Here is a 15,437-nt window from a genome sequence, read left to right as displayed (position 1 = left end):
GGAGAGCTTTGTTGCATCTCTCTTTCTCCTCCATTTCTCCACTATCACTGTTCATAATTCATGAAGGAATAAAAGGCATAATAAAGTACCTTTTTAAAGGAAAGGTAAAGACTTCCTCCATCTTAAAAAATCAACAAAGTGCCTGTTTGGATTTCAGCCACAGCTAAAAGCATCCTGTGAATGGACTCACCTCTCTACCCACTATTTATTTTATTTCCTACTACAGGTCTTGTGACTGTGTCTACTCCTGTAAGTGTTCTGCTGGAAGAGAAGTGTTTCCTACGAAGTGTTATCAGAAATTCAGAGTGTTTACAGCAGATCCAAACAGCCACGCTGGAGAGGGAAGAGAGATTACATTGTTTGAATGTGAAGATAACGGGACACATTTTCTCCTGGAAGACATTCACAGTGTTATACTCAGTTGTTCACAGAAATAATTGTGTGAAGAATAAAAAAAAGAGCTTCAGAAAAACATAATTGATCCCTGAGGGGGAGACTGGGTCACGTTAAAGTTGCTTCTTCGATTAGAAATGTCACAGCAGAGAGGAAATAAAAGAAACGTATGAAACAGATCTTCAGGCCAACGACCTTCAGCTGATAGAGACAGAGCAGGAGCCCTCCCTACACACAGTATGGGCCGACAATAACCTGTAGCACGGCCTGCAGTGCCATGTATAATGTTAGCCACGTGGTTTCTGAGTTGGAGGGTATAAAAACTTAAATATCACCAAAATGAATGATCACACTCTAAAATGTGAAACTATCTGTTTGTTCTGTTTGGTCTTCTCCGCTGTTTGCAGGTAACCATGGTGAAGGAGAGCCTGCCCAGCTGGGTCCACCAGGACTCTGACGAGGGTCTCGTCCACGTGAACGTCGGCGGTCTGAAGAGGAGCCTCTGCTCCAGCACGCTGAAGAAGTTCCCCGACACCAGACTGGGAAAACTGCTGGCGTGTGATTCAGAGGAGGACATCCTGCAGGTGGGTGGAAAGGTTTTGGGAGTGGGTCATGCTCCTTTCTGTAATTTGTTTTTACTCATAATCTCAACCTTTCCTCTTTCCCTTCATCCCCTCCTTCTCTTCCTCCCTCCTGTAGGTGTGTGATGACTATGACGTGCAGCAGAAGGAGTTTTATTTTGATAGGAACCCCGGCCTCTTCCCTTACGTCCTCCACTTTTATCAGACCGGCAAACTCCACATCATGGAGGAGCTGTGTGTCTTCTCCTTCAGGTCTGTGTCTCTCTCTGATGTTAAACATCATCCTGCCTCTCTCTGTTCTGGTTGTCCTGGTAACTTTCTCACACGTCTCCAGGGGGAATAAAGTTATCAGATATACACACACACAATATGACATTTCTTCCATTTAGTTGGTTTTCTCTCTGATCATTTGGCAGGATGTTGGGTGGAGCTCGCTGGGGTTTGATTGTCCTTATGTTTCCCACACAGTCAGGAGATCGAGTACTGGGGCATCAATGAGTTTTTCCTGGACAGCTGCTGCAGTTACCGTTACCACGACCGCAAGCTGGAGAGCAGCCGGCATCGCAGCTGGGACGACGAGAGCGACGTCAGCAGCATCGACACGTCTGTGGACGAGATCTCCGACCTCAACAGGTAAAACTACAGAGCGTTCTCCTCTCACATCCCTCTACTTCTTCCTCTTTGTGTTGATCGTTAACTCTTCATCTTCCTCCACCCTCACAGAGACATGCAGCACTTCCAGGAGGTGCGTTATGGGAACGTCAGGAAGTGCCTGTGGCTGACGCTGGAGAACCCGGGATACTCCATCCCCAGCAAGCTCTTCAGTCTGGTCTCCATCTGCGTGGTGCTCACCTCCATCGCCACCATGTGTATCAACAGCATGCCAGAGTATCAGGTCAGTATGAGCAGGTCGTGGCCCCAACACACTTTTCTTTAGCAGATCAGATACGATACACAGGTCTACCAAAGTTTTACCAAAGTTCTGAGTTTCATGAGTTTCTGAAACCTTAAGTTCCTCAGAAAATGTAATTCACGTTGGCAAAGACAGAATAGTCCTTCCTTGCACTGGTCGGTGCTCGAGCCCTGTTTAGTGACTGTAACCCTTTGATTATGGAGCTCATTGAGGAAATTAAGGTACTTAATCCAGACCAGTTGCAGCAGTTTGCATAAATAATTGAACTGCTTCCTGGTAGAAGAACTCAAATAGAACAATCTGAATACATATATTTTTAGATTCTGTGTGATTTACACTTTTAGTCATCATCATCTCTGATGTCAAAAGTCCATCAAACCGCTTAGAAATCATAAAAAGAGACGGTCTTCATAACTGCAGAACTTGATTTAGAAACATCACGTTTTAAGTTTTCTTCAGTATCAAAGTAATCCAGTTATATTCGTCTGTATATTAATGGATTTATTTCAAAAAGGACATTACATTACATTTGAGATCTGGCTTTTGTGAGGCTACCAAGATTATAGCAGCCGGTGAGAGAAGTGCAGCATCTTCAGCCTGTTTGAGTCTAAACTACAGACATAAACACTGAGAGGGAAAACTGTTGGTTTTTTTTAAGTCTAAAGTAAGACATTCTGTGACATGTGTGTGTTTGTTCGGTCTGATTACAGTTCAGTCATCCCAGATGTTTTAATTCCAGCTGTGAGGAGAGTTTAGGAATATTTAACAGGATGAACAGAAGGGTAAATAAGGTTAAAACCGTCCTGCAGATGTGATCACTACTCTTTCTCTTCTCTCCTCTCAGACTTTTGACAGTGAAGGAAAGATTGTCGAGGACACGACCATGCAGGCTCTGGAGGTTTTCTGCACCTGCTGGTTCACCTTCGAGGTGAGCAAACAAAAACAGAGCGTGTCATTGTCAAACAGCTGAAGTGCGTAAAGATATGGATGAAAACAGGAAACACAGTATCTTCTGTCTTTGAGGTGGTGACGCGGCTGCTGCTCGCTCCGAACAGGAAGAAGTTCTTCCATCACCCTCTGAACATTATCGACATGGTGTCTGTGGTGCCCATCTACATCACTCTGGTCTTTGACCTGCTGGTGGGGGCGGAGTCTGAGCTGGGAGACCTGGGACGACTCATACAGGTTCAACAGTCTTCTGTCTGTTATAAGACGTGAATCAAATGTTTGTGTGTTAATGCATTCTGCTTTTATTGATGTTTGACACAGCGTCCAAACTTTAGTGGAATCTGTATCTCATCTCTGTCTGTCTCTGTCTCTCTGTCTGTCTCTGTGTCTCTGTGTCTCTCAGGTGTTCAGGTTGATGAGGATCTTCAGAGTTTTGAAGTTGGCCCGACACTCGACGGGACTGAGGTCACTGGGAGCGACACTTCGGGTGAGTCCGGACTCTCGTCTGTATGTTTCATGAATGATGTGACGTTTGACTTCCTGACTCGCAGCGAAAACAATAAAAACAATCAGATTAACTTTTATTTTCTTTGTGACATTTTGGCCCGTTGACCTTTCTGCAGACGCAGCAGATGAAGGTTGATGGATTGTGAGCAGATGTTGGTCTGAAGGTCTGAGCTGATGTCACACAAACATTTAAAGGAACAGTTGAATGAAAATTCAGTTATTATCAGAGGTAGTTCACAAAGTCTTTCCTCCAGTAGAAGTTCAGATACTTGTGTCAAAACAGACTCTGGTAAAAGTAAAAGTACTGATTCAACTTCTTTACTCCAGTAAAAGTAATAGAGTACAGGCTCTGAAATGTACTCAGAGTATCAGAGTAAAAAGTCTCCCTCTGAAGGACATTTGTGGTCAAAGTTAACTGAAGCTCATGTCATATTAATATAATTCAAAGACTATTAAAGTTAAAGGTAGAGTCAGTAGGATTTGTCCCAGCTGTTCCTGAACGCACCACAAAGACAGTTGATTGTTGAGTCTCATTCCCAGGACGTCAAACAGCCACATTTTGGGTTGGTGAAGCGTCCCGAGCAGCAACAAAGTGAGAAAATAAGAAGAAAAACAAACAAATCAAAGTTCAGTGCTGAATCGGTTCAGTCGGACGTCCTGTTTCTATCAGATGTCAGCTCTTTGTACAGTCTCATGAAGTGTTTCAGCTCCCTCAGTCCTCCACTGTGCAGCTGGTTCATCACAGTGGACATGATGTGAGCAGCAGGTCATGTTACAGTCATAACACAGGACGGAGGAGAGCATTATCTGAGTATAAAACATCGTTACATATCAGCTGTGATGTGAGCAGATAAGTCGCTGTCTTCACTCATTTGTTTTACCGTTTGAAACGTGGCAGCTTTACCGGATTTGGATGAATTATTTTTACATTTAGATCGCAGCAGCACTTCAGTCAATGACTCAGGAGCTTTTAGTTTCTCTTCTCTGCATATCAACTAATGTGGAAGACAAACACAAGACATCAGTTTAAATGAGAGACGGTTTGAATCACAGCTGATGTCCGTAAAGAGAATGAGACTCATTCTGCTGAGAGTTTCATGCTGCTGGCTGCAGGACGAGCTCTTAATGCACCGATAATAAAACATCTGTTGGACAAAAACAAGGACAAACAGGTTTTTCTTTTTGTTTCCTCTTTAAAAGGAAAACAACACAATTAAATTATCTGAAATATTTTGTACAAAGCATCGTGACATCACTCACTGCATTAACGGAAATATCAAGTCTGCGTTTTATTTTTAGTAACGACTGAGCTGAGGAGGACGTTCTTCTTCTCTGGTGTCCTTAGAGAGTCCCTGGGGGGAAACAGGATTACAGGATAATGTAGTCCAAATCTAAATGTCCCTCTCCTCTCCTCTCCTCTCCTCTCCTCTCCTCTCCTCTCGTTTCCTCTCCTCTCCTCTCCTCTCCTCTCCTCTCCTCTCGTCTCGTCTCGTCTCGTCTCGTCTCGTCTCGTCTTGTCTCGTCTCCTCCCCTCCCCTCCCCTCCCCTCTCCTCTCCTCTCCTCTCCTCTCCTCTCCTCTCCTCTCGTTTCCTCTCCTCTCCTCTCCTCTCCTCTCCTCTCCTCTCCTCTCCTCTCCTCTCCTCTCCTCTCCTCTCCTCTCCTCCCCTCCCCTCCCCTCCCCTCTCCTCTCCTCTCCTCTCCTCTCCTCTCCTCTCATCTCATCTCATCTCATCTCATCTCATCTCATCTCCTCTCCTCTCCTCCTCTACACTGACCTGCAGTAATGTAAAGTTTTAACGAGTCGTCCTCCATCTTGTGTCTGCAGCACAGTTACCGTGAGGTCGGCATCCTGCTGCTGTATCTGGCTGTCGGAGTGTCCGTCTTCTCTGGAATCGCTTACACCGCCGAGTATGAGGAGGTGAAGTTAAAATCCTGTTTGACTGTTGATGTTTAGATTTGTAAACATTTTATTTGGATTAGTTTTTACGTTGTAGTTTCTTGTCCGTCTGTTTGCAAACCAATCGGCAGAATGAATGTTAGATCTGTACGTTTCTTCAAACCAGTTTCCTGTATCATCCATAAAATGACCCAGAAACTGAGCAGTACCAATCATCATTTCACATGAACGTCTCGTGTCCTTTTTAATTTCAACGTGTTTGTTGTTTTGTGACAATGTCACCATGTTAATCTGAATCCCCTCCGTCTGTCTCTGCTCCAGGATGTGGGTCTGGACACCATCCCGGCCTGCTGGTGGTGGGGGACGGTGAGCATGACCACGGTGGGCTACGGGGACGTGGTGCCCGTCACGGTGGCCGGGAAGCTGGCGGCAGGCGGCTGCATTCTGGGCGGCACCCTGGTGGTGGCGCTGCCCATCACCATCATCTTCAACAAGTTCTCCCACTTCTACCGGAGACAGAAAGCTCTGGAGGCGTCGGTGAGGAACAACAACCGCAGGAAGATGAGATTGAGCTGCGAGAAGGAGCCCGAGGAGGACGAGGAGGACGAGGATGAGGGGTCGGACGGGGACAGCAGGTGTCTGGACGATGATGATATCGATACCGATGATATCGAGGAGGACGATATAGACTACGAGGACGACGGAGGCGTGATCAATTACAGCTACGTGGAACATCCGTCGTACACGTCGATACTGAAGATGAAGGAGCTGCGTCAGCTGTGACGACGAGCTCGACCTCAGACCAGATTCAAATCAGTGTGAAGGATGTTTTCAGCTCATGTTTGATCGTGAAACTGACTCTGATCTGATCCAACGCCACGGAGATCTGGTGTCAGCTGTCAGACTGGACTCCTGATCCTCTGACTGTCATCAAACAGTGAAGACGGTGAATCAAGAAGGCAGCAGTTTGAGTAGACGCTTCTAAAAATCAAAGTTATAGACGGCATGTGACTAAAGTCTGATACAGGTGGGACGATAACTTTGGTTATGACGGACTGTTCTGTAGTTTGTCTCAGTCTTTCGTGCATGTTGGGAGGTTTGTTCACTCTGATACTGGACGTGTTTCTGTGTTAAAAACATGAATGTGAAGAAAAGACTGAAGTGAAACAGCATGCAGGCAAATAAAGTTACCTGAATAAAAAATATCATGAAAAACTGTGAGAAACGTTTGTGGAAGAAGCTGCGCTGGCCTCTGTAGGCTGCATGTTTCACGTTCGTCTCATCATCCAGTTCTCATGTTATCTTGATTTTATTGATGAACTCCTCTGAAGGAGCGTCAGGCATCGTACTACCTCGTCATCACACTGAGCCTGAGCTCTGACCCTCTCGCTGATACATCTGTCGCAGTCTGCAGCGCGATATTTGAACTGAAAAGAAAAAGTGTGAGATTTGGATCATTTTAACTTACAAAATAGTAACGAAAACCACATCTGGAGTGAGCTGCGATCAAGTGGGTTACAAAAAGGATCCTCACTCAAGACACCAGGATTTGAATTCTTCATTTATTATTTTTATTAAGTTCCTGTTTTATTTTTCTGTCGCAGTTTGTTTCGGTTTTGTTAACAGAAATACTATGTCAGGTTCAGGGAAACACGGTTTGGGTTTAAATGAACCCTCTCACAACGTTAAACACATTTTTATTCTTCTGGACTTTTCCCTGAGAGGCTCAGATACGACATCACAAAAACATCGTTGGTCAGTTGCAGCGATGGTCCTCGGTCGGTGTGACAGAGCCGCTGTGCAGAGGAATGTGGGTCAGAATAGTTTGATAAGCATGTTGGCTTGGATGCTGCACAATGTGACCAGAGGCAGGAGGACGTCCTGGTGTTTTTGTCATACTGCATTAGATGTACCATGTATTGTGACGATATAAAAATATGAACACATCAATACATATTAATTGTCATGTTAGAAGTTAGAAATGTCTAACAGGATGACACTGACTGGGACCTGCTACATAACGTCACAGACGAGCCAGCGGCTCTGTGAGGCTGATGCTCAGCTATATGCTAACATTAGAATGCTAACATGCTTGCAATAACAATAACTACTGCAGGTGTAATGTTTACCATCTGAGTTTAGGGTGTTAGCATGCTAGCACTGAGGACAAAGCACATTTGAGGCTGAGTGTCATTAGTTTTCTAAAAAAACAAAATATTTGACAACATTTAAGTTTTGACCTGATGATGAAGCAGAGAGACGGAGACAATCCATCCTGAGGGGGAACATGAGAGTCTGAAACAAATTTCAAGGCAAAACTCATCAGTTAGTTTTCTGATACTTCAGTTTGGATCAAAGCGGTGGGCGGATCAGAGCCGAGGTGTTCGCAGGACAAAAATAGAAACACTATCACAGAATCTAATATTACCTCCTACAGCATCGCAGGAATCAAAACAGAAGAACAAACACAGCATTTTATTTTCTAATATGTCCATGAACACTGATGACAAACACGCTGTTCAGTGTTTCACAGACAGTTTGTGTCTGACAGAAGCTCCAGTGGAGCCTCAGAGTTCATTTACAAGACGCCCTCAGTGTGAAGCGTCCTCTGTGTTCACTGGATGACGGATCACAAACTGTCAAACTGTCATTTAACATCATCGTGACTCCACAGATGTTTGATGAGCTGCTGATCTGACTGCAGCTGTGAGCGTCAAACACCACGACACGTCTCTCACTTCACTTTCAGCTTGTTTTTCTCTTTTATTGAACATTTTCTTCTTGTTTTCTGTCTCTGTTCGGGTTAATTTCAGTGAGCTTTTAAACATCATGTTCAAACATAAGATTATGCAAAATAAATTAAAAGACAGGATAAAGAAAAGATTTGTAAAAGACTGATGAAGTGCAGAAATGTAGATTTTTTTCTATGTACAAAATTTGTGATGCCGTTTTAATTTACGATTCAAATCACACAGTATTTGGTGTTTTAAAAAGTACTGACATCTTTTACTTGAGTGAAAAGTACCAATACAACACTGTCAAAACAAAAGTCCTGCTTTTACTTGTTCTGCAGGGAAAAGGCTCCTCTGAACCGTCTCAATGTCATGAATATTATATTTGACATTATTGTTTTCGATGCATCAATCCATAAGTAACATTTGACTGTGGGAGCTGCTGGTGGTGAAGCTGACACAGTTAGTTCAGTCCAGTGGTGCAGCAGTGGACAGGGTGAGAAAAATAATGTGTTTTCTGAAGATTTAAGTGTTTAAATCTTCATTTTAAAGATTTTCTACTAGTTTGAACCTGAAAAGCAGCAGAATCTGGGAGCTTTTTGCTCTGAAACAGGAGAAGAAGGAAAACGGTTTGAGCGTCTCAACAAGACGAATGACATTAAGACGCCTCTGCAGCTCAGCTTGTGTTTCACATAATGGACGTTCATGAGTCTTCCTGCAGGTTTCCTTCATATCTGAGAGCATTAAAGAGGAGAGGAGATGACGTTAACGCAGTTTGAAGCTCCGTCAGGACGAGTCAGAGCTGAAAGCTGCGATCTGTCAGAGGAGGTGAACAGAAGAAAAGAAACTGAACGCTCAGAAGCAAACATTCATCTGATGCTTCTCTGCTGCGACACTGTTCAATATTTGTTCCTTTATCACGAGACGAAGAAAATAGATTTTTGTTTGGATAAAACCAAAGTGTCGATGCATGCTGGTAGCCAAAGAAATAAACTGTAAGAATGATGCAAAAGAGAAACAGATGGAAATAATATATGAATGCAGCCGAACAGCAGCTTGAGTCACACCGCTGGATGTCTTTGAGGACAGCTGGAGACATTTCCATCCGTGATCATGACGAGCAAAACAGCTATTTTAAACTAAAACCATGATGTTTTTCTCGCCCTAACCCAGTGGTTTTTGTGCCTAAACCCAACAGAGCATAAACGCAGCGCGGTGACAGAAGAGAGACAGAAACAACACAACAGAAATAAACGTAAAGTCGCAACAAAAAGAAACATTCAGTTTTAACTTATCTTTGGTTTTGCAGAAATGGTCTTAGCAGACATTCATGAACAGTTTGGGCCGTCTATGTGGTGAATATGATTTTCTCTCATTAATGAGAATAAGATGATGAGCTGGTCAATTCAACTTATGAGTGCATTCAAAATATTCTTAAAAAGTTCGAGCATTGTGTCTTTTTCATGTGGATAATCAGTTTTGATAATATTTTTATTAGATAATTTAGATTACTGGTGGTAATGGTCAGTGAATTTGAACCCATTAATGCACTTTCAGTAGTTGTGATGTGAATATGAGGTTACAGTGTGAGTTCTGCACATCCTTATTTAATGGTCAGTCACAAACGATCATTGGAAACTTTGATTATTTGATGTTCAGCCACGTGTCTTCACAGTTTTTCACAGAGAAACCTTTCTTTACCAAACTAAATATGGTTGTTAGTCGTTTAATTATGGATGAATGTTACAGGTCCCAGAGTTCTGTTGGAAATGAAATGGACCAGTGAGGGAAGCGAACACGTGAAGACAACAACAGAAGAGAAGCTCGTGTGTCTGTTTTATGTTCTGGAGACCCGAGGAGGTCGTATTCTTGCTTCGGACCTGAAAGTGTTGGTTCTGGCTGAACGCCTCAGTGCACAGGAAGTCTTCAATGCCAGGTGTGTCAATGATATCTGCACTGGTATTGATCCACAGCCCGTTAATACCCTGATGATAGATGATGGCAACTCAATATGAGCCGGGCAGTAAAAATGCAGTTAGTGGCCTTTAAATACCTTTAGAAATATCTGAGGAGCAACATTTAGGATTTTATACAAGTAACAAGGTCAAAAACACATTGTCTTTATAATTCTTTGTGTTACTCTCTTGAGTATTTAGTTAAATTTACCTGTGGGAGTCGGGAGCAGACGGCAGAATCACCTCTGTGTTGCATGAAGCAACGATCAAGTTTGATTTAAGTCTAATTATGTCGACATCACAATCATCTTTGTGTCTTTATTTAAGAAATATATACAAGTTTGTCAGGTCCCAAATACAAAGAAGCTTTAAAAAGCTACAAACTCTCAGACACACTTCTTTTATCTGTGGCCACACACACACACACACACACACACACACCCTTGGCTCTTTATTTAGGGTTGAAACTACACACCTGAGATCAGATTCGTGACCAGCTAATAAATAATTTATCGCTGCTCTTTTGGCCGGCAGACCTCTCGTCGTGGTGAAAAATAACAAAAAGGAAACGAGCCTTAAAAGTTTCCGACCGATCTGATAAACAACGACAACGACATTGAGTTCAGTGGCTCCGTCCTTCAGTCGAGGCCGATGAAGAGGAGGAAAATATAGAGGAAGAAATGTGAAAACATCGACTTTACAAGCTGAAACTTCTGACGTCACTGCTGGTAGATAATATAGAAATCTACTGCAGGAAAAAGTTAATCACACTCCAATACTTGTTATATTTTTACAGCGTGGTATTTCTACTCTGTCTTCAGTAATCTGACTACATCCTCCACCACTTAAAGATCCCCTCCAGACAAGTTTTACGATGTGTATAAAACACTTTACTCTGACTAATAATGTGTTTCTGATGTGGTTAAGACACACAAAAAAATGTTCTTATCTAATTAAAGCCCTTAAAAATTACATGTTTGTTCTTCCTCCTTATAAAATCTCGACTATGTGATTATTTAAGTATTTCTCATGTCTCAACTTTTCAAAAGTTTCCACATCACGCTCGTCTTGGCTGAATATTGGACCAGGATTGACTTCCGAACTGTCTGTGATGTCACAAATCACACTCGTAGGCCGGCCTCCAAAAATCTGATTTTCAGTGAGCACAGAAAATTTACATTTTGAGATCTGAATGTGAAAACAGCCTTCTAGTGCCAAATGTAGGAACAAGAGGAGAAGAGGAAACATTTCTGCTCTTCAAGTGTAAAAACAAAGAAACACGTGCTTCAACTTTCTTTACTTTTATTAATTTCTTTATTAGTCGAGCAAAAACAAAAACAAATAAAATACACAATCCAAATATCAGTGATCTCAAACATATGCACAACTTTCCACTGCATACTTTAAGGCATAAAACAGCATTTACTTCAGAAACTGAACAATAAATCAGGCATCAAACAGGAAGTGTGCAAAAACGTGAGGAGAGCTCAAAAGAGACGAGTTAACAGCAGATCCAACCGAAGAAAAGGCCGAGCAGAGAACTCAAACTGGCGTTTCATGTAAATCTGTAAAATACTTTTTAATTTTTTTCCTCCACTTCACTTTTTGTTCTTGTGTTTGTTCACTTTTTCAGGCATCACAGTTTCATATGGAACCAAATGACAGATTTGTTTTTGAATATTTTACAGTTTGTACTTGAATACTGAGCTATGAGACCACAGGCGGTGTGAACAACACATGAACAACCAAAATATTAAAAAGATATGAGCGACTGAGGATCCATGAGAGTGAATAAATTAAACATCTGAGCAGCCGAAGCTGGTAACACTTAAGAAAACACGACTCCGCTCACTTTGTGTTTCAGTAAAAATTTAGACGCCAACGTAACCGATTCATTCATTAAATAAATGAGAGGCTCATGAAGTGATTGTGCTTCTGAAACATCATCTTTCCTACCGAGAGCAAGGTAAAGGTGCAGTTCAACAAAATAATGTAAATCCAGTCATTCTCTCCTCCATGTTGATGGAAAGTCAGGTGAAGTCTCGTAGTCCACAAAACATTTCTGGAGCTTCACAGAAAAACAGAGTTGAAGCGTTCTGCTAAAAAACTGAATTGTTGTCAAAAAAAAAAAACAGTTTTTAGGCGAGGCTGGTAAAAGAGATGATTCACAAGAATCAAACTGACAACAAAAAGGTGCATTGGTACGTCATGTTTCCAAAGCCTCATCGACAGTGAAGAGTTCGGCTTAAAAAAGGATGAAAATACCGTCTTTTCAAATCAGTTTGGGATCTCTGGGACCAGGATTACAGCGGCTGAGCTGTGTGAAACCATTTTATCTTTGGTTCAGCTACTTCGGTTGTTTGGGAGAAGGATGCAGCTCAGTTTTCCTGTGAAGCTCCAGAAATGTTTTGTGGACTACGAAACTTCACTGACTCTCCATCAGCGTGGAGGGAGGAGATGACGACTGGATTTACATTCAGTTTTTGGAAGAACTGTTCCTTTTAAGCACAATTAAATATAATCCAGATATTTCTTATGATTTCATGGTGCTGTGATTTCTTTTTTAGCACAATTCAGTGATTCTGACCAAAAACAAACAAATATTTAGTCACCAGTTTACAGAAAACAATGTTGTGTTAAAGGTTCAGACAATAATTAAAAAGCATTAAAAAGAAAACAAAAACAGTGATTCATGTAAAAACTGATCTGAACTTCTGTTCAAATCTTCTCCAGTGATTACGACTTTAACTCCTGATGCGTCCCAAACAGCTCAGCACCACATTTTATAACATTTTATAACAATCAAGCTCCATTATTTTCAGTATTTTCCCTTTTTTCATGGTATCAAGTCGGCAGAGACAGTTTCTGTATTCCATCACTGTGCAGAAATAAAATAAAAACATCCAAAATGAGGCAGAAAAAGAAACAAAACAACATTTTGCTATGCTTGTAACACAGAACAGAAAAATATAAATGAATTGTGCTCACGTATCATTGAGAGTCCTGCACATCGAGAACAAGTCTGGAGGTTTGAATACAGTATTTTGTTATCGGGTCTGGACTCGGCTGAAGGGTTTCTCCACAAAAACATCCGACACTGATTCTTATTGATAACAGTTTAATATTCAGAGTAATAACTTAAAGAAAAGTGTCTCGTTTTGGGGATGAAACCCTTCAACTGATCAAATTAATCACAATATACAAATACAGCTCAGTTGTGCTCATATATATACACAGACGCGACTCTTTGTGTGAACTATCTACAGTCATTTCTCATCATTATTTTACACCCTGAGGAGTTTTATGACCTGAGAAGCTGGTTTTCATTCTGACGACGTCCCTGTGATCAAAACTCTCCGAGCCAACATGTATCTAACCTCTAAACATGTGTAGAAAAATATAAATCCTCCTTGTGACGTATGAAAAACGAGCGGCTGAGTTGCTCCGAGGAATGTTAGAAGTTAAATCAGACTGCGGTCGACGCCAGATTCAGTCTGCGGCTTCTTGGCACGTTTTTTGGGGATAAATCTCGTTCGGTCCTCGGTGCCAGATCAAACTAATGAATCCAGGAAATAAGCGCTTTGTTCAATTCATCAATTTGTCGACCCGGGTCTTTGTTTGTAGCTTACCCAGGAAGACAAATAAGACGCTGGACACCAAATTAAATTAAACAAAGGAAAGTCAAAATGTTGTGATTAAATTCACTTCAAACATTTTGCTTCAGAAAATTTAAATTCCAGTTTGAGAGAAACATTCAAATTCACGTGTCCATAATAATAATCTGTATTTTCAGACAGGACCAGGTAATGATCCATTTCTAGACTGCAAACTTGAGACTTTCACAGTCCGGAGTGAGAGCAGCGTCATCATTTACCAACAATGACAGGAAACACTTAAGACGAGTACCTTAGTCAAACAGACAGCAGTTAAAATGACGTTGTACCAAACAAATCAGTGAAAAAAACTCAACTTAAAGATATCTGAGAAATAAACAGAAAGAAAGTCAAACATCCAAATCAGCTGCAGATGGTATGAAATCAAACTTTCTCACTTTCTGAAACCGTTAAAGCCAGAAATCCAAAACAGTTCTTGAAGACTCCAGATTGTCTCCAGAAGGCAGAATAAAGGAAACGTGGATCTTAAAACAAACAGACACAGTAATAATATCCTGAACAACGATGAGCTCTTTGTTCTTCTTCAGCAGTTTTGACATCAGAGTGACGATCGTTACAGTTTTTCATATCACATCCAGCGGTGTCGTCTCGTGTCCGTCAGCAGCTGTGAGACACGTTTCAGTCGTCCTCACGAAGCTGCTGCAGAGAACACGAGAGATCAAACCTCCAGCTGCTGCTGCGAGGAGCTCAGCAGTTTCCTCTCAGAAGTTCTGCTGCCGTCGTTTTTTGGCCTCGATGGCGTCCAGGATGGGCTTCCTCTTGGCCTGGTAACGCTGACGGATCTCCTCGATCTCCTGCTCCATCTGAGGGTCCAGAGAGGCCAAACGCAGACGGAGCTCCTCCACCGACCACGTGCTCACCTGCACACACACATCATCTTTATTCATATCCGTCGTGTAAAACAACAAACAAACACAGTTCAGAATATCTGCCAACATCAATGGGAATTATTTTCATCATGTCATTTTCCAATCATTGATACCAAACGCTTATTTACAGATTATCAAATGTGAGGATTTTCATCTTTTCTTTGTCCTATTTGACGCTGACCTGAATATCTTTGTGTTTTCACTGTCGGTCTGACAAAAATACAAGTTTAGAAGATGTCAGCTTAGGTTCAGGAAATTCTAACAGGTGAGTTTTTGGAAAAAACCAGCTCACCCAGTATCAAACTAAGCTGAGGTACTGGAGCTATAACAACATGGAACGAGGACAGAAAACATGACTCCAGCTGGAGGCCGGTAATCGGACCACAAGTAAGCCCAACAACTTTTCATCCGTTGGATACATTTTCTAACTTTTAACTTTTCCATAAGGTCTCATTTCTCACTTAATTTAGCAGCTGTCTGCCAGAACGTCTTATCAGTTGCTGTTTTAAAGGTCAAGAACAAACTCTGAAACAATCAGTATGTTTTAAAAGGGAAAGAAGGAACTCAGAGGCAGAACACACGCCGCATGGTCACAATCGTCACTGGTTTGACTTCAGCTGCCAGCCTTTGTTGCACGTCATGTCCCTCTTTCACCCTGTTTTCTGTCTGCCTCCGTCCCCATTCAATAAAGGCACTGATTTTATATAATTTACAAACCAACGGCCTCATAGATCTCACAGTCGACGTTAAAGAGTCACTACTGGAGAGTCTAAATCACCTTTGAATGAGAGGTTTGTCCCTCAGAACTGCACATGAAGCCAGTTAAGCTTCAGTGACTTCTCTTCCTTGTTGTTGATCCTCTGCAGCTGGAGGACTTCAGAGATCAATCAGTTCCAAGTCCATTAATGGACACTTAAGAAAATCTTTACCGCAACCTAAAAATATCTGATGCATGACAGCGAGAATC

At 42.0% G+C, this 15,437-nt stretch overlaps 2 protein-coding genes across 2 annotated transcripts in view; one reads left to right on the top strand and one right to left on the bottom strand.

The window, feature by feature from the left end:
• The first annotated feature begins 806 nt into the window (after positions 1-806).
• On the top strand, positions 807-6,023 carry LOC140998521 (delayed-rectifier potassium channel regulatory subunit KCNS2). The gene is made up of 9 exons (XM_073468837.1): positions 807-977; positions 1,093-1,226; positions 1,443-1,607; positions 1,698-1,869; positions 2,732-2,815; positions 2,911-3,072; positions 3,239-3,322; positions 5,169-5,261; positions 5,562-6,023. Exons 1-9 carry the CDS (start codon positions 807-809, stop codon positions 6,021-6,023), a joined length of 1,527 nt encoding a protein of 508 aa, XP_073324938.1.
• A 5,189-nt stretch (positions 6,024-11,212) lies between these two features.
• The window catches only part of LOC140997933 (serine/threonine-protein kinase 4-like), a 29,693-nt gene continuing 25,468 nt past the window's right edge, over positions 11,213-15,437 (bottom strand). Inside the window, exon 11 of the mRNA XM_073468026.1 lies at positions 11,213-14,461. Within this exon, the coding sequence (XP_073324127.1) occupies positions 14,303-14,461 (159 nt within the window). The 3' untranslated portion in view covers positions 11,213-14,302. The remainder of the gene's footprint in view (positions 14,462-15,437) is intronic.

Source organism: Pagrus major, chromosome 6, assembly GCF_040436345.1.
Source record: "Pagrus major chromosome 6, Pma_NU_1.0".
In the NCBI taxonomy this organism is placed as follows: Eukaryota; Metazoa; Chordata; class Actinopteri; order Spariformes; family Sparidae; genus Pagrus; species Pagrus major.
The sequence above is the reverse complement of the archived record's forward strand: the minus strand, read 5'-3'. Positions and strand labels throughout refer to the sequence as shown.

Bases quoted from the DNA above. Each gene is read 5' to 3' on its own strand.
- LOC140998521 (XM_073468837.1), top strand. From the start codon at position 807: ATGGTGAAGGAGAGCCTGCCCAGCTGGGTCCACCAGGACTCTGACGAG. The intron at 1,870-2,731 runs GTCAGTATGAGC...CTCTCCTCTCAG, and splicing joins ACAGCATGCCAGAGTATCAG to ACTTTTGACAGTGAAGGAAA. The intron at 3,073-3,238 runs GTTCAACAGTCT...TGTGTCTCTCAG, and splicing joins ACCTGGGACGACTCATACAG to GTGTTCAGGTTGATGAGGAT.